Source organism: Phascolarctos cinereus, unplaced genomic scaffold (genome assembly GCF_003287225.1).
Source record: "Phascolarctos cinereus isolate Bilbo 61053 unplaced genomic scaffold, phaCin_HiC Scaffold_726;HRSCAF=1367, whole genome shotgun sequence".
Classification (NCBI taxonomy): Eukaryota; Metazoa; Chordata; class Mammalia; order Diprotodontia; family Phascolarctidae; genus Phascolarctos; species Phascolarctos cinereus.
The window spans coordinates 361537208-361556506 of NW_027556098.1; the positions used below are offsets into that span (position 1 = coordinate 361537208).

Here is a 19299-nt window from a genome sequence, read left to right on the forward strand (position 1 = left end):
TAATGAAACCAAGCAAAACAAGTCTAACTCTTCTGTGTAGTAGAAGAAGAAAGCTTCTCATGACACTCTTAATTCTCTTTTTCTCTGGCTCAGAGAAGAGGACGTCTTCCTGAATCAGGAAGACCCGAGTTCAAATATGACCCCAGACACTTAATGAGCTGTATGATTCTGGGCAAGCCACTTAATCTCTTTCTGCCTTGGTTTCCTCAGCTGTAAAATGGGGCCATTATTACCTACTTACTTATGAGGATAAAATGAAATAATGTTTGTAAAGCACTTTGTAGACATTAAAGAGCTATATAAATGCTAGCTATTATTATTCTAAGATAAATATCTCCAGTTCTTTTACTTGATTCCTGTTTTCAAGTCCTCTTACTACCCTATTTGTTTGTATTCTAATTAGTCCATTTCCTAAATGGCAGCTAGGTGGCAAAGTAGAGTGCTGCTGGCTCTGGAGTCAGGAGGACCTGAGTTCAAATCCAGCCTTAGACAAGTTGCTTGAAGACTTGCCTCCTAGTGGGAAGGGAGTATGGTAGTGTTACTACAGTTCTCTGGCATTTGTCTGCCTTTCCTCTGTTTTGCAAACGTTTAACTCCTCCTTGAAAGAGATAAGAAAAAACCCATACTGAGCAAACAGCAACAAGTTCTCCTTCATGTCTCCACCCCTGTCCTGATTAGAAAAAAAGCTGATTGTTAATCATAGCTAAGGAGTTACAGAATTAAGATCTCTGTGCCTGGGCACCTTTGTGGGGCAGTCTGCCATTCAAAAAAAAAAAACCAGAACAAAGAACAATAACAACAAAAACCCCACTAAATTTTACTAGAGTTGGTTGACTTTTACACATGTCAGAGAATTGGGAAGATTTGGCAGAACTAATAACTGCTGGACCAAGTAAAAGTTGAAGAATTCACCCAGCTATATTACTTAAAGAAGTAAGCAGTAATAGAAGTGAGAGTTTTCAGAAGTACATTTGTGTTTCTAAATTCAAGAATTATTAGAAAATTCGTTTTAAAAAACAAACTAGATTCAGAGATGGTAAAGATTGTACCATTTACTAATTTTTACTAATTAAATTACTGATTTATTACAGTTGCCAGATTTATATATTTTCAGTGTCCCAGACTAGGTATTTCACATGCAGTGCAAACATGTTTTGGTGTTTTTAAAAATAATTTTCAGGGCTAGGAAGAAGTTTTATATGCTAGCATACGGAGAGGAGATAGAAGTCCTATCTGATGATTTCAAACATTTCTTGACTTTTTAGTTCTCATATACTTGAGGCATGAGAGGGAGCCTTGATTCTGAAGGCATGTCAGTGAAGCAAAATCTCTTGTCTTTCCTACCAAAATAAAAAGTCCTGGATATGATCTAAGTGATAGACTGTATTCTGTGTCATATGAGGATCAGTTTAGCTGAGTTCATCAAGATTACTCTCAGGTTGATGAAACTGTCTGGGCTGTTATAGCTCATGAGCCTGGTATGACATAAAGGAGTTGTGATCTGCCTCAGTACAGAGTGCCCATAGTGGCAAAATCATGGGTTCTTGAAGTGTGACAGTATTCCAGTGGATGCCACAGTATCATGTTGTGAGACCAGGAGAATATGCATGCCCCGTGCCGTAAAATGAGCTCTGGACTTTACTTAGAAGGGCCCTCCAGCCACTAGCTATGTGTATGCCCTTGGGCAGAAAGATCACATCATCTTGAGTTTCAGCCCTCCTTACCTATAAAGTGGAAATCACAGACCTGGCCCCTTCTGTCAAGGATGTTGTGAAACACTACTAAGATAATTGATGTGAAAATTTTTTTAAAACATTAAGGTTGTTATATATAAACATAAGTTATAATTCTATTTTCTCTTCATTGTGAGAGACATGTAAAGACTCTGGTAAAGTGTCTGGTAAAGACCAGATCTGCTGTATATTTGAGTTCATTTCAACAACTATTTATAAATTGCCCACAATATCGTGTGCTCACTCACACAGTGTACTGCACTTGATATTTTGGAACTGAAGGAGCTAGTAATGTTGTACAGGTTGGTTGGATCTTCTGACATAGCACCTTCTTTGTAGGCAAAAACAGCTGGAGGATATCCTGGTTCTGGCAAAACAATTCCATGAAACAGCTGAGCCTGTTTCTGACTTCTTATCTGTGACTGAGAAGAAACTTGCCAATTCAGAGCCAGTCGGCACCCAGACTGCCAAAATCCAGCAGCAGATTGTGCGCCACAAGGTAGGAAGTGTCTATAATGGACACTGAGCTGGGAATCGGAAATCTTAGAAACAAGTAATCTATCCAGTAGCATTTAGCACCTCTCCATAGGACCTTATTTTTTTTTCCCTCAGGTTTATTTAAAATATTTAAAATCATTCTTGTATTGAGTGAGATCTCACATCTTTTAAATTTATTCATCAAACATTTAAGTATCTGCTATGGGTAGAGCACTGTGCTTAGGGATTGAGGGGCAATAAAAAGATTTTTTAAAATGTGGACCTTGCCCTCTGGAGCCTTATAATATAGTTAGAAGATGTGATACACACAGAAGTAGAACACAGAGTTGAACTGAAAAGTACCTTAGAACTTTTGTTTGTACCTCTATGAAGTCCAAATAGAGACAACTTCTTATTTGGGCATTAAGAAAGAGGTAGCATTTAAGCTTGAGATTTCAAAAGATGGTTAGGATTTCAGCAATTGGAGGTGGGGAGGAGGGTTACACTCAAGCATAGGGCGTGGCAGAAGTATGAAGGTAGGAAAGTGCATGTTGTTTTCAGGGGAAAGGGTCCAGTTTGGCTGAAGCATCAAATGTGTGGAGCAAAGTAATAAGATATGGCTAGAGAGATATGTTGGAACCATATTAATGGCTAGAGTAAATTTTATCCAGTAGGTAATGGAGAGCAGGGTTTTGAATAGAACATTTTGATCAATCTATACATAAAGAAAGTTAATCTGATACCGTTGTGAAGGATGGATTAGAATTGGAAACAAGTAGAGGCAGGAAAACCTGTCGAGAGGCTAGTAAAATAAGCAAGAGGGGTGATAATGAGACTTTGTACCATAGTGATGACCATAAGAATAAAGCAGAGGTGGTGGATGGATACCAGGGATAAAGCTGAGGTAAAATAAACAAGTCTTAGATAAAAGTAATGGAGTTTGACAGGCTACCGTCACAAAAACCTCTTCTGTTGTTCATGAGTATTTCTTATTATTTGTGCCCTTCAGAGGGTGGATTATTATTTTCATTTGTTTTGTCATTGGTTTTTCATTGTTTTGTGTATACTTTAATTTCTTGAATTTTTTTTCCCCTCATTTTGTTTCTGTTGTTCATTTTTTCCACTCCGGGTTTTCAGGCTCTGGAAGAAGAAATAGAGAGCCGAGCATCTGATGTGCAGCAGGCAGTCAGAGTTGGGCAGTCCCTCTCCTCCCTGACCTGTCCAGCTGAGCAAGGTGGCCTGGCTGACAGGCTAGAGGCCTTACAGTCCCGTTACAGTGAGGTTCAGGACTGGTGCTGTCGAAAAGCAGCCCTGCTTGAACAGGCTGTAGCTAATGCCAGGCTATTTGGGGAGGATGAGGTGGAGGTGCTCAACTGGTTGGCTGAGGCTGAGGACAAGCTTAGCTCGGTCTTCGTAAAGGATTACAGACAGGATGTCCTACAGAAGCAGCATGCTGACCACCTGGTATTCATGTTTTCCATCCTATTTATTATGTTACTGAATGATCTCATTCTTTCTAATTCTTATTTGTCCTCTTCCTTTTGTCATTTACATTTTAATCAACTCTAGGATGCCTCAAAGATTGCAAAAAAACCTTACCAAGTATATGGCACATTAGGCTAACACTATTCTAGGATTGCACAGATTTTAAAATACTTATATGTTTATCTTTTTTTAAAAAGTCAGCTACCCATTAAGACATACAATGGCAGAGTTAGCTATGTGTCCAGGAGACTTTTAAAAAGGGGGATGGGGAAGGGATGCAGTAATTAATGAAAATAACAGCTGAGGAAAGTGAGATAAATAGTCCCCATGTTTTATCTGATCTTCATTAACAATATGTCTGCTAACCCTGCAGTTGGTCTCAGTCTTACCTCTGCTTTACATCCCTTTCTATGCCATTAGAAGCCCTTTGACAGAAATATTAAAATGCTATTTTTTTTTCTTTTCAGGCTTTAAATGAAGAGATTGTTAACAGGAAAAAGAATGTAGATCAAGCTATTAAGAATGGACAGGCTCTTCTGAAACAAACAACAGGTATCATGAAATGAGCAGCTCTGACTACTTGCCTAGTCCTTAGGTCACTCACATGCCCAGTCAATTAGATGATCTGTGGGAGCCAGTTCCCTTTCTGTGTATGAGAAGCTTAGTCCCTGCTGATCATATTACAAGCTGCTCCAGGGAGGCTGTTGACCCTGTGTTCCTATTTCCTGTTAAGTCTCTGGGGACACTGAAAGACTTTGTTGTCTCACATCTGCTTCTAGATGAAGATTGACTGTGTTGGGTTTCTTTTTTCTTCCTAAGCTAAGGATGTGGAATGTCATCATTCTGTGGAATTCGAAAAGTGTATAAGAAGAAGACTTCTTTCTCTTATTTTAGCATTCTCAAAAATGACACATTTTTTTCAAGCATAGGAAAAAAACCTTTAGTCCAAGTTTAAAGGAACGGGGGGAGGTGCACTATTAAGAGGTTATAAATCTGTGGTTGTGCTTTAATTGCCAAAAGAGAGTAGACAAGATCCCCCTCTTAGATAGAAATGATTTACTGCACTCTGTGCTTTTCCCCACAGGGGAGGAGGTGCTCCTCATCCAGGAGAAGCTGGACGGGATCAAGACCCGCTATGCTGACCTTACCGTCAGTAGTTCTAAGGCCTTGAGAACATTAGAACAGGCCCGCCAACTCGCCACTAAGTTCCAGGCCACTCATGACGAGTTAACAGGTTGGCTAAGTAAGGTAGAAGAAGAGCTGACGGACAGTGGAGGACAGTCTCCTAAGGGGGAGCAGATTCCTCAGTTTCAACAAAGACAGAAGGTGAGCCACATGTTACAGCGTGAGAAATGAAATCTCTCTATTTTGTGCCTGGCAGGAAGTCAGTACTTGGGTTCAAACTCAATGATACCACTTCTCAGCTCTGTGACCTTGGATCAAAATCAAAAATGTTTCCATAGTTTCTTCTTCCACACAATGGAGACCTTCCATATCCTCCTTGTGTCATGGGAAACAGATTTCATTAGTAAGCCCTTTGAACTTAATACAAGGCATATGATAGGCAAAGCAAATCTTACTGCCTGAAGAAGCCTTTATAGGAAAGAAATTATATTCAGTATCCCTAGGAATTTGCTTATTTTTAAGAGTCATTCATTCATCCAACAACCATTTAAAAATTTTTATTGAAATCTTTTCTTTTTACGTCACCTTCATTTCCCAACACATGCCTTTGCCCTCCCCCACCTGAGAGGTATTCTTTATTATAAAGAATGAGGAATAAAGAGAAAAGAAAGAAAATAATCATTTAAATAAAATACATTAATCAAGTCTGACTTTGTGTTGTGTTCCACTTTCATAGTAATAATAGCTAGCATTTGCATAGTGCCTAAAGTTTGGAAAGCACTTTACAAATACTACCTCATGTAATCCTCACGGCAGCCTGAGTGGTAGGTGAGGCTATTAGCTCCATTTTGAAGAGAGGAAAATGAGGCAGGAAGCAGTTAAATGACTTGCCCAGGGTCACACAACTAGTAAGTGTGTCTGAGGCTGAATTGGAACTCAGGTCTTCCTGATTCCAGGACCCGTGCTCTGTATGCTAAGTTGCCATCAGCTGCCCATAATTCCCACTTCTGTAAAGCACGAAGGGAGGTACATTCTCAGAGCCAGCCTTGATCATTTAACAAGAGTGTTCTGTTGTGATTTCGGTTGTTGCTGCTCTTTCCGTTTATACTGTTGTCATTGTGTATATTCTTTTCCCATCTCTGAGTATTTATTCTGTATCGATTCATGTAGGTCTTTTCATGCCTCCCGGTATTCTTCATAGTCATGGTTTCCTACTGTTTTGTGATCCTGCATTACACTCCAGTACCACAGTTTCCTTAGTCATTCCCTGCTCCATGGGCATCCACTTTGTTTCTTGTTCTTTTTCACTGCAAGAAAATGTCACCAGGAATCTTTTGTTCTTTATTGGGACCTTTCTTTCTGTCTTTGACTTGCAGTAAGATGCGGATCTCTGGATCAGGTTTGGATATATTAGTCAGTTTGAGTATAATCCAGATTGTTCTCCAGAATGGTTAGGCTAGCTCACAGCTCCATCAGCAGTACATTAGTGTACTTGTTTTCCTACATCCCCTCCAGCATCTGTCATTTTCTTTTTCTGTCATCTTAGTGACTTAGCCAATCTGATGGTTATGTGATGCTACCTCAGAACCATTTCAGAGACTTTCTCTAATTATTAGTGATTTAGAGCATTTTATTATGTAATTTAAAAGAAATTAAGCTCTACACAAAGATTGACATTTTCAAGCAGTCTTCTGTTCTATATTGTATGTTGACATGTTCATTTTATTTGGTTTTTACTTAAATTCAGAATTTTTTTTAAAAAAGAAAGAAGACAAGAGGTGTCATGCTTGTCAGATTTACAAATGAACTAAAGCCTAGAAATGTAATGCATAGGAAGAACAGATTCAGGATCTAAAAAAAGATGAAAAGCTGGCCTGATAGGTAACATTGAAAGATGGCCTGGATACAACTTTGACTTCTCAAAAGTTACGCAAATGGAATACAAGCTTATTCAAGTCCTGCCAAGGTGTAAAGACTTTAAGTATGGTTCTGGGACTCTGTGCCCATCATCCAAGGGAAAACCCTAGGTAATTTTATGTAGTTTTTTGTTTTGTTTTGTTTTAGTTTTTTTAGGCAGTTGGGGTTAAGTGACTTGCCCAGGATCACACAACTAGTTAAGTGTCAAGTGTTTGGTCTGAGGCCGGATTTGAACTCAGGTCTCCCTGACTTCAGGGCCGGTGCTCTATCCACTGCGCGCCACCCAGCCGCCCCTCTGGCTAATTTTAAAGAGAAAATCATTACGAGAAGGTTGATCCCCAGGCAGTGAATTTTTGGCACACGGCAACTGATGAAATGGTTTGGATGTGTAGTGATTTAGAGGCAGCTCGATGGCAAAGTGGATAGAGTGATGGGCTTAGAGTCAGCAAGATCTGAGTTCAAATCTGGTCTCAGACATTTATTAGCTATGGAACCCTGGGCAAGTCACTTAACCCTGTTGGCCTTGGTTTCCTGATCTGTAAAATGGGGTTAATAATAGCAGGGTGGTTGTGGGGACCAAATGAGATAGTATTTGTGAAGTACTTAGTACAGTACTTGACACATAACAGGCACTATAAAAGTGCTAGCTGCTGCTACTGCTGGTGGCAGGGAGCAGATACATCAATGTGTGTACCTCTTAGGTTACTAAAGTGAAAACGCCACCTTGTGCTTCACAAAACCATGAAAATCTAAGTGAAACTAAAGCATTTCCCAAGACTTTGATTTGCCGTTCATCAATGATTGTTGAGTAAATTTTAAAATTATATAAAGCAAAGAATAAATTTTAAAAGACCCACAGAGGTTTTTGAGAGCAACTTCAGCAGAACCAGAACTGTATGTACACTGATAACAACTGCATGATTTTTTTAAAGAAGAAAGGGGCCAAAACTGTTAGATGGGGCTAGCCTGGGAAAGGGCACAGAACAAAAGCATTTCTTTGCTTGGTAGTTTCTGGTTGATTTGTTTGATTCTACCTTATTAAATATAAGACGGAGGATTTGAGTAATTTTTTAAAAAGGGGTTATATTGTTCCTTATTTTTAAAAATAAATTAAAAGGAAGAGGATATATAGCAAACAGTTTTTACCCAAAGATAGGATGATTCAGAAACACTTCCAACATGTAGCAGCTAGGCAGAAAATCAGGTTGGGACTATACTGAACATTTTGCAATAGGAAAAAAGTAACCGAAGGAAAGAGGTCAGAACCCTTTTGGGATATGTGACAGAGATGGCACTTACCCCCCCCCCCCAAGGTAGCTGTTAATTATGTTTTATTTAGCCTGAAAATTTGTGTGGCCTGAAAACCTCTCTTCCTTTGCTAGGAGCTGAAGAAGGAGGTCATGGAGCACAGGCTAGTGTTGGACACAGTGAATGAGGTGAGCCGGGCCCTCTTGGAGCTGGTGCCCTGGCGAGCCCGGGAGGGGCTGGATAAATTAGTCTCCGATGCCAATGACCAGTACAAACTGGTCAGTGACACCATTGGGCAGAGAGTGGATGAAATCGATGCAGCTATCCAGAGGTCACAACAGGTATTGAATGTACTCAACATCTAGACTCTGTCTCTGGCGCATGAGGGGGATGCTCTATGTGGGAAGGCATGGCCAGTGGGGTGAATAAAAACACAGTTTCAAGAACAGGAATCACAGGATCAAGCCAAATAGAATCCTGTGGGCATGTCTCAGTACTAGGGAGCAACTGAGTGAGGATTCGGGAGAATGTACCAAGGCTGAGGGAGTAGTTGGGGGATAATTGGGCCCTTGATGGAAGAACATAAAGGAGAAGTGTATGGAAAGGAGGCCCTTTCCTAATTATAGCACTGCCAAGCTGGTGAACAGTGCTTTATAGTAGGTAACCTGTAGCCCCCAGTTGTAGCCTAAATACTTCCTTATTTTTGTCTGAAATAATAAACTCTCTTAGAATTGGACAGACTAGGGAAGGAAGCAAACAGCTATAATTTCTGCCAAATCATAGATTGTAGACCTTTGATGCTTGAAGGAGAGCTAGACCAACCCACTCATTACGTGTGTCAGTCACTTTTACAAAGCAAAGCTAGCTCAGGAAGGGGAACAGCCCATTTCCTGGCTTTCTTAGAAAAATGGTAACTTACTTTTCCTTTGTCTAAGTGTCGTTTGACATAGAGCTGCCATGTGCCTTAAAACCTGTTAAAGAGGGATTACATAAGAGCCAACATTTGTACGACACTTTAAAATTTACAGAGTATTGTGAGTTTGCATTATTTCTTTCTGAGCTTCAACAACATTGTGAGGTAGGCAGTACATATGCTTTCCATCAGCTTTATACATTGATAAGGATACTTCTTTAATTGAGAGTCATTTGCTAGGTTTATCTTGGCCCAGCCATCTCAGGCCTGCCCAGATGCATCTAAGACAGGCACATGGAAGGCGTGAACTTTATCCAGATTGAGTCATTTTAATTATCTGCATTTGCTCACGTGTCATCTGGAGGTTGATATTCATCCCCTCAACCATATATGAAAAGTAAATTACTCTCTTGCTTGCTTAGGGAAAGGTTTCTTTGTCTTTAAATATTTGTACAGGCAGCTTGTCAGATTTGAAAATGAAGAGGAAGCATAGGTCCAGTCTAGATAAGAATAACTTAATGCAGGAGATATTTATATGTATATATTTTATATATATCTTCATATTAATAACATGTTCCTTTTATTAATATATGGTAAATATTAAGATATGTCATTAACATATACAAATACATGTAATATATATTCATTAAAGTTTGCAAAGCAACAGCTCTCAAGCAATCTATTATTGCTTTGGTTCCTGGGGCTTTGACGACACGTTAGCATAACCAGCATGACTTTTCTGCAGTTTAACAGCCTCCTCTGGAGCTGCTGGGTTTCCTGGCTGAATAAATGTCCCCAGGTCACCTACAGCGAGCAGGAAACATACCACCAGTTAAACTCGCTGTAAAATACTTGTTTAAAACTCTTATGGTTTACAGTCTGGGTACAGAGAGGGGTTAGCAGAACTAGTCACTTCTTGTGTGTTTGAATTCTCTTTTGTGGTGAGTGCTGTTTTCAGCTATGTACTCATATTCATTTGCTCTATCACATAAATCCATATAGGCTTATTCCTACAAAGTTCATTAATTGCTTCCACAGAAATAGGATATTAAGTTCAACAGTATTACATAAGGCAGTTAGTGACCAAAGGAATGGTGTTATAAAGGGGGGAGTTACATTCTGGAGGTGGGGAGGGAGACTCTACAGAGGGGAAAGGAGGCTCTATTAGCACAAGTTAGGGACCTTTCTATATTAGGTGAATTTGAAGCATTAGAGAGTGGACCCTAGTTTATAGTAATGTGTTCGTTTTCCCATTCATCTGATAGTATGAGCAAGCTGCTGATGCAGAATTAGCCTGGGTGGCTGAAACCAAACGGAAGTTGATGGCTCTTGGTGCAATCCGCCTGGAGCAAGATCAGACCACTGCACAGCTACAAGTTCAGAAGGTAAGTGTAATGGTCACATACAGGTGTGTTTTAACAAAAGTAACGATAATAATAGCAATTGATAATCACTAGTGTTTATATAGCACTCGAAGGTTTGCAAAGCACTTTACACGTAGTATCTTATTTGATCCTCACAACAGCTGTGTGAGGTAGATGCTGTTATTATACCTACTTTACAGATGAAGAAACTGAGGCCAAGAGAGATTAAGTGATTGCCGAGGTTCGTACAACTAGTAAATATCTGAAGCTGGATTGGAACTACAGTCTTGTGACTCTTGAGTTCAGTATTCTGTCCACTGTGCCACCCTAGCTGCCCTAATAATCCAGTTGAATTTAGAGTGAGGAATTAATACATAATGTCCAGCAGCGGTTTTCAAAGTATCTCAGAGACCCAGAGGCCATCTAGTGCAACTCACATAGGAACAAAAGTCTTCCTTACAGTATGCATGGCATGTGGTCATTTGGGCTTTTCTTGAAGATCTCTGGAGAGGAAGGCAACCTCTATTGCTTTTAGACAGCTGTGTTAGCAAGTTTTACCTTACATTAGATCTATAGCTCCCTTCCTGCAGCTCCCATCTATCATTCCTTGTGCCTTGTGCCTTCTAGGGCTGACCAGAACTAATAGAATCTCTCTTCTCAATGACTGCCCTTCAGAGAGCTATCATGTCCTCCCTGAGTTTTCTCACCCCTGTTCCTTCAGATAATTCTTTTATGACAGTAACTTGAGGCCTTTCACCATATTGGTCACCTTTTCCTGTTTATCAAGGTCTTCAGAGCACATGCAGTACTCCAAACTGAACCCAGTAAGTACTGCAGATAATTAGCCTGAATTAAATAAAATGATCCACTGGCATGGTAGCAGGCCAAGAATTAGTGCTGGAGATTCTAGAGGAAGGAGAGGAATTTCTGGTTTGTGAAACAGCAAACATGTTTATAGTCAGTGGTTGGTAGTTTCTTGGCAGAAATTCAGCAGGAAAGGAATTTATTTTTCAGTTAAAACACAGAGCAAACAAAAGCTGGTTATTGATCGGATTCAGTAAGTACATTCTTACATTAGAAGTGTTTCCTAAAATTTAACTTAATAACAGTGACATAGAAGAGGCTGTGACATAGTGGAGTCAGAAAGCCCTGGATTCCAATCACCCCTCAGACACATAATGGCTTGGGCCACTCTCTGCAGGTTGAAGAAGAAAGGGTCATCTGCACAGCCAGGAGTTTGCTCTTTGGGAGTTCGCTATGTCAATTAAAGTATAGGTTCAAGCCACAAGTAAAAGGCATATTTTCATTGAACTTTTAAGTATTCCTGCCACTGCTACTAGTTGCTGTTTTTGTATGTGTACCCCCAAAATGCACTTATATTAGGAGTTAACTGACTTTGAATCTATTGTAGCAAGGGTACCTACTTTGCTACTTTAAAAACTCCAACCTGAAATGAAAGGTATTGTGGTTAGAATACTAGGAGATCTGGGTTCAATATGACTTTGCATACTTATTAGCTGAGTGACCAAGGGCACATCATTCAATTTTGATGAGCTTCAGGCAACTGTATCAAGATTATAAATGCTAGATGGGTGGAGAGTTCCCACCCCCATGTAATTGTGGGTCTTTGGCATACTGACTCAGATGACGTTTTTAAAATGATAGAGGGGGATCTCAGTCTTTCTGCTTAATAAGTTGTAAGTGCTATGTTGGCTGCTAAGTCCTCTGATAAAAGAAAATTTAAGATTTTCAGCAGTCGTAATCATCATAGGTATCTAAACTAGACTAAAGCTACCAGTGCTGACCCACTGCAAGTTCAGAGTTAAGAATCAGAGCATCACAGGAAGAAACTAAAACCTAGCGAAGAGCTGGTATTTTCTCAGGTTTGCACAGGAATTAAGTAGCAGGGCAGGGATTTGAACTCATGTCATCTGACTAGAAATACAGTATTCTTTCTGCTATGTTGCCCCACCTCATGGAAAACTTGTCTTCCCTTATTTCTTTGCTAAATAGAATTTTCCTTTTCAAAGGCTTTCTCCATTGATATCATTCGGCACAAAGATTCTATGGATGAGCTTTTTAGTCAACGTAGTGATATTTTTGGAACCTGTGGGGAAGAGCAGAAAGCAATATTACAAGTAAGTTATTTCATTACACACAAGTATATTCAGAGGGCCTAGCTTTTGGAAGATTAGACGTACCCCCTATGAAATGGTACTTTTAAAGATACTTTCCTGCTTTTCTTATTTTCTTAAATCTCACACTATCCATATATATCCTCTCCTCTGATTTTTATCTCTCATAGCACACACTTGTGGAATCACTGACCAAGTTGTGAGTCTGGCCATAGACTACACCTATCTGTGTATAAAGCTATCTGGCTCATAGAGGGAAGGTATTCACTACCTTGTCCCAGTAGTTCTGTTGCTTTCTAACCAGCAGAGCTAACCTTTCCAAGCCTACATCTTGTTTCAGAAGCTAACAAATAGAGCAGTTCTGATGGTGATAATGATGTGTTTTAATGGTGCATTAGAGTTTGCAAAGTACTTTTTACCTCATGACAAACCTGCAAAATTAGTAGTACCATGTTGATCTTAGATTTTCAGACCAGAGTTGTGATAGCATTTAATATCACCTTATTTTTTCTTGATGGTAGGAGAAAACAGAGTCTTTGGTTCAGCAATATGAGGCCGTTAGCCAGCTCAACTCAGAGCGCTATGCCCGCCTGGAGCGTGCCCAGGTTTTGGTGAACCAGTTTTGGGAAACATATGAGGAGCTCAGCCCATGGATCGAGGAAACACAGGCCCTGATAGCACAGTTACCTCCACCTGCCATTGATCACGAACAGCTCAAGCAGCAACAGGAGGAAATGAGGGTAAGAAGGCTGGCAAGTTAAGAGTTTGTTTTTAAATTTCTGTCACTGAAAATGAACTCAGCAGTCTGTTTTAAGTAGCTATGAAGTGATAATCTCAGTCATCTTAATGCCTCATCCATAAAAATAACTTAGGAAGTTTAGATTTACATGAACAGCTTTGCCAAAAACAATCTTTGTGCCAACAACATCCTTTGCATGAGAGCCGAGTTTAGAACATCAGGCACTGGGGACGTGGGAGAATCTAGGGGAAAGCCACCTGAAGAAGGGATGGAATGACTCAGCTGAGTCTTTCCTAAGAATGCCTGAGCCCATTCATGCTCGTTTGCTTTTCACTCGGCCTCCCCTCTGACTGGCCAGCACCCACACCCCTGCTTCACTGTGAGCTGAAGGGTTTAACCTGCGCAAGTTAGCTGCAGGCATAGTTTGTGCCTACATCCCCTTTTGGTGTGTTTTGCATGGAATATGGGCCCAGGGGACAATGGAAAGAGGAAAGAATGAGGGAAGTGGAGCTGAATCAGCTCTTACAGCCCTTGGAATATGAGATTCCCTGGAATCTTAGGATGTGTGGGGCCTGTTCAGAGCACACCATTAAGTAAGAAGCTTGCAGTGGAAATACTCAGACCATTTCAGTCTCAATCAGCTAGTTCTGTTCTCTGGCATAGCAACTGAGGGAATCCATTGCTGAGCACAAGCCTCACATTGATAAGTTACTGAAGATCGGCCCACAGCTGAAGGAGCTGAACCCTGATGAAGGTGAAATGGTGCAAGAGAAGTACCAGACAGCAGAGGCGACCTATGCCAGAATCAAGGAGGAGGTGCGCCGGCGCGCACTGGCCCTGGATGAGGCTATCTCGCAGTCAGCTCAGGTATGTGACTTTCCTGGGCCTTGGAGAACCTGTGGCTTTATTTGACTATGAATAAGCAAGCAGTGGCTTAAACAGCTGTGCTCTGGAGGTGAGGTGCAGAAATGTCGAGCCCAGTGTACTGATTACAGATATAAAAAGACCAGAAAGTCTTGGAATATCTGTGTTCTGTTCAATGGCTCTTGATATACTTCGCATGGGACAGTATTTTATGGCAGGTGTCAGGGTTTTGTGATGGGTGTTTGTTGTTCTCTTGATGACATCCCATAGGATTTAGAGTCAGATCTAGTTCAACTCTTTGATTGTACAAACAGGAAAACTTAGACCCAGAAGGTTCAGAGATTCTTTTCAGGGTCTTAGAGGTGATGAGTAGCAGGGTTAGGGTTTGAACCTAGGTTGTCTGCCTCCACATCAGGACACCATCCTGCCCCTTTCAGCAGGGTATGACTATGTAAGACTCAGTTTTGTAAACCTTCAAAGTCAGTGTCGATTCCTAGAAAGTATGTTGAATCTGGTTCTAGAATGGGAGCATATGAATCTTTTTTTCAAGGACTGTCCTCAGCTGTTCTGTTCTGACAGAAGCAGGAACCTACAAGACTAGGATGGTAGTGTGAGGGTAGAGAGGGGAATCCAGAGTGGGAGAGGTCAGAAAGCATGTGCCCCATGGAGACTTGAGTTTAAAGCATGTAACTACATACTTTTCAACTAATATAATGACTGTTAGTGACATTTTTGTCATGTCTGGGCATTTTATTCCTGCGTTTACTCAGTTCTCTTGGTTGGTATTTGTACTTACTCAAGTTTTTCCCCCACCTTCCGTCCCATCTCTCACTCACATTGTGGAATGTGTTACTGTGTGTTGTTGCTGCCTGCCTCCTGTCTCCCCCACATCGTCACATTTCATTGTTGTGTTGACTGCGCCCTCCATTACAGATTTCAGAGGTAAGGTTCCCACTCCCATAGGTGATATACTTAATACCAAAAATAGAGAGAATTAATTACCTTGAGAAGGGGGTATCCAGAGAAAATTTGGGTTTTTTTCCCCTTTTACAGAGAATGGGAAGTACAAAGCACTATGTGACTTGAACAGTAGAGTTGGGCTTGGGGTTGGGGGAGCCATTTAGAGGTGTGGAGGGGTGGGAAACCATTTCCCTCTCAGAAAGTTCTGTTGTAGCCTCCTGCCAGGGACCCTAGATGTAGTTATAAAATAAGATCTGTTATATTGATTGAGAACCTTAGGGTTGCCGAGTCCCTATGGGGAGGATCTTTAGACTCATTGGAATAGTCTAGATGAATGAACTTGGCATTGGTAACAATAATTAGACAGGAAACTATAGCACTTTAAGGTTGTCAAGGTGCTTATCATTTCCATCTCCCCAGTCACCCATTTTTTCCTTCTCTGTGTAGACACACACAGAGTTATTACTTTGCATGTAAGGGTTTTTGTTTTTAATCTCCACTCTTCTAGCATGTTGAGATTTACACACTTCTGACAGGGTTTCTGGCTTGTGAATACTTAAGCTATGCATGCAGCCATCATCTGCACTGTGGGTCCACTGGTTCCTGTCAGTTTCATAGTCTCTCATCTCTTTCTTGTCGCATGATTAGGTGTAGGAAAACCGTGGTAGTGCCCTGAGGTTATCTAGAACAGTGACGAGCTAAGCTAACTCCTAACTCACTCCCTGGACTACCTTTAAGAACTCCATTTCTAGAAGGTCCAAAAAATGATTCATGAGGAATTGTACTTCTTTAAGACAGGTATCAGCATCCTGTGTCCTGGAGGACAGACGGAGCTGGGCCACTGGTAACCCAGATAGTGACTAGGGTCTACACCTAGCCCTCCAGGCAACAGATAGCTTTAGACGTTGCTGTTACTCCCTGAAAATACGTAGGAGAAATGAGTGCCTGAGAGAGAGAGAGAGAGAGAGAGAGAGAGAGAGAGAGAGAGAGAGAGAGAGTAGCACCACCTACTCAATATATGTTTGTTTAGTTCCATGATAAAATGGAGCCCATGCTGGAAGCCCTGGAAAATCTCTCTTCCCGCCTGCGTATACCACCATTGATCCCTGCGGAAGTGGACAAGATCCGAGAATGTCTCAGTGAAAACAAGGGTGCAGCCATGGAGCTGGAGAAGCTGCAGCCATCCTTTGAAGCTTTGAAACGCCGGGGTGAGGAGCTGATTGGCCGATCCCAGGGAGCTGACAAGGATCTAGCAGCAAAAGGTGTTTGAATCCCTTTCCTTTATGAGGTCATTTAACTAATTCTTAACTAATGATTATCTCTTATTTCCCACTGTATTCATATTTTGATGAATGTAAAGGGTTAATTTCCAACTTAGTCTTAAACCTTAAAATGGGCTGTATCACAAAAATATTTTGAAATCAGTTGTTTGGAACTCAGAATATAGTTTCTAGAAACAATTTAATGCATAGCAGATTAGATTCCCAGACCATCCTCAAAACTAATCGTGACTTGCCCAAGGTCCAATAGCTAATCAGTGGTGGAAGTTTCCTCTATAAGAAGGCCCTCTAGGTGGATTAGCCCACAACATTGCTGAGCTATAGTATTGATTTACTTTTGAATCAGACCAGTTCAAACAGACCATAGTAGCAGGGAGTCCTTGTTCTGTTTGAGCCATCACCACACCAAGAAGGGCATCGTTTGCCAGGAGCATATTATGGTTTCATTCTGTCTCCTTTCCCCCGAGATATTCCTGGCAGTAGAATCAAAGATTGCCTTCATCCCATACCTGCCTGGTAGCAGGAGCAGAAACCTCACTACCCTCACTCTAAGATAGTCTCAGGGAGTATAGAGACTGTCCTCAGTCCCCTGCAGCCCTGGCCGCAGATGTGGGAACCTTGTGTCTGTCCCCCACTCCCTGTCCTACAGCAGAAGCAGCAGCTCCAGCTCTGGGAAGCTTAGCCCACAAGGGAGAGGAGAGAGATGATGTCACCCATTACTACTGAGGATGGCCTCTCCAGTGAAGCATTGACATGCTCTCTTTAGTAGGGCTTATTTAAATATGTGGTTCATTCATCAGCTGGCATCTGTCTGTAGATTAGGTTCCCCAGGAGTGTGGCAATTCACATTTCACAGCACTTCCTATGAGCCAAGCTTTACGCTAGGCTCTGAGGATACTAAGAAGTAAAACTGTCCCTGCCCTCAGGATGCTTACATTCTCCTGGGGAGAAAACAATATGCATGCAGATAAATAATTGTGTGCCATATACAGAGTAAATACAAAGTCATTTTTGGCTGAGAGGGAGAATACTAACACCTGGGATGGATCAGGAAAGGCTTCATATAGGAGGTGGTACTTGAACTGACCTTTGGAGGGAGCTAGGGATTTTGAGAGGCAGAAGTGAAGAGGGTGACAGGCACAGGGGAAAGCCAGTGGAGAGGCCCAGAGGAGAGTCAGCAGAATGTCTTAGGTGGACACAGTGAGGCACCTTGTAGATCTCAAAGCACTGTAGAAATGTCAGCCCGTATCAACTCATTAGTGATATGTGAGGATTTAAATGGAATTTCTAATGGAACCAAGCAACTACCTACATAGAGTATCTATTTATTATCTTCTTTTCCTACATCAGAAATCCAGGACAAACTAGATCAGATGGTATTTTTCTGGGAAGATATCAAAGCCCAAGCTGAAGAGCGGGAAATCAAGTTCCTTGATGTCCTTGAGTTGGCAGAGAAGTTCTGGTATGACATGGCAGCCCTCCTGACCACCATAAAAGATACCCAGGATATTGTTCATGATCTGGAGAGCCCAGGAATCGACCCATCTATCATTAAACAGCAGGTGGAGGCTGCCGAGGTGAGCACGGACAGTAGTGATGTTTGATCTTTCCATTATAAGATCCTTTTGAGCTAAGTACAAATGAAGAAATTGAGGATCAGCTAGGTTGTTTAATTTGACTATAGTCACAGAGCTTGGAAGTGTTAGAGATGGGACTTGAACTCAGATCTTCCTTGTTCTCTATCTACTCTGTTTTATTTTCTCCTGAAAAAATCCTGTTTAATGATAAGATATTTGTACTCTGGATATTGCCTCATTCACATTTCATATTTAGAATTTACCAAGCCCAATACCCATTTAACCTTTTCTCTCCAGAATTCCCCTCCCACTAGCTCTGCTCTGTCCACACCAGGTTTTAGATACCCTCCCTCTGGTGTCATAGCATATTCTTTAATTTCTCCCCTTTTCTCACATGTAACCTCTTCCTCCCACCCTCTGCCAGTCATGGCCTCTCTCACAACCTGCCTCCTCCAGGAGGCTTCCCTGTCTGTTCCCGTGCTCCACAGATGGCCACTCACTCCCTAGCCTTTGCTGTGACTTAGGCTTATTGGAAGATTCTTTGGGATTTTTTGTGAGTGTGGGGGTGTGTATGGGGTGGGGGAGGATTTTGTGTGTGCTGGATCTCCAACTAAATATAGACTCCATAATAATAGGAGCTCATATTTCTGTAGCTCTTTGCATGTATTCTCATATTTGATTCTCAATAATAATTCTGAGAGATAGGGAATCCAAGGGGTGATAGTAGCTCCATTTTGCAGATAAAAAAGCTGAGTCTCAGAGGAAAAAGATCTTGTCTGGGATCACCTAGTTAAATGATAGAACTGGAACTTGAACCTGGCTCTTATAACTCTAAGCCCAATGCTATTTCTTTTTTTAAAAAAAATCAGTCACTTTTATTCTGAGGCAGTGGATATTTCCAACAAACTAAATTAAGCCTTCCAAGTATATTCCTCAAACACAAACAGGTGACTCCATTGTCATTTCTACAATGTGCACATTGTCTGTAAGTCCTTTGAAGCCAGGCACTATCTTCTACCTTTGTATCCTTTTAGAATGCCTTGTTAGCAGCCTTTGTAAGTCATAGGTGTTCATCAAATGCTAGAGGAAAAGAAGGGGTCTTCATAAAGTCCTGAAAACCCAGTACAGCCTTCCCAATCTACTCTATGTTCATTTTTTTAAAAAAGGTCTGGAGAGCCTCAATCCTTAAGAAACAAAATATAAGAAAAACCAAAAGACATCTGTAGAACATCACTGGCAGCTCTGCTGAGCCTTCTCTGTTCTCAAGGATGTGAATTGCATTTAGAGAGCTTAAGCGTTTTGTCTGTCCTTTCTGTTTTAACTCATCCTGTATTCATTTGCTCATAGACTATTAAAGAGGAGACAGATGGTCTGCATGAAGAACTTGAGTTTATCCGGATCCTTGGAGCAGACTTGATTTTTGCCTGTGGAGAAACAGAGAAGCCAGAGGTGAAGAAGAGCATCGATGAGGTATGAAGACAT

General features: G+C 41.1%; 1 protein-coding gene across 1 annotated transcript in view; it reads left to right on the top strand.

Moving 5' to 3' along the window:
- MACF1 (microtubule actin crosslinking factor 1) overlaps positions 1-19299 on the top strand; it is a 370629-nt gene that overhangs the window by 307694 nt on the left and 43636 nt on the right. The window contains 12 exon segments of the mRNA XM_078145466.1: positions 2073-2232; positions 3348-3674; positions 4163-4247; positions 4780-5021; positions 8120-8326; positions 10164-10283; positions 12293-12400; positions 12919-13137; positions 13800-14003; positions 15991-16222; positions 17591-17817; positions 19165-19287. Coding sequence (XP_078001592.1) covers positions 2073-2232; positions 3348-3674; positions 4163-4247; positions 4780-5021; positions 8120-8326; positions 10164-10283; positions 12293-12400; positions 12919-13137; positions 13800-14003; positions 15991-16222; positions 17591-17817; positions 19165-19287 — 2254 coding nt within the window.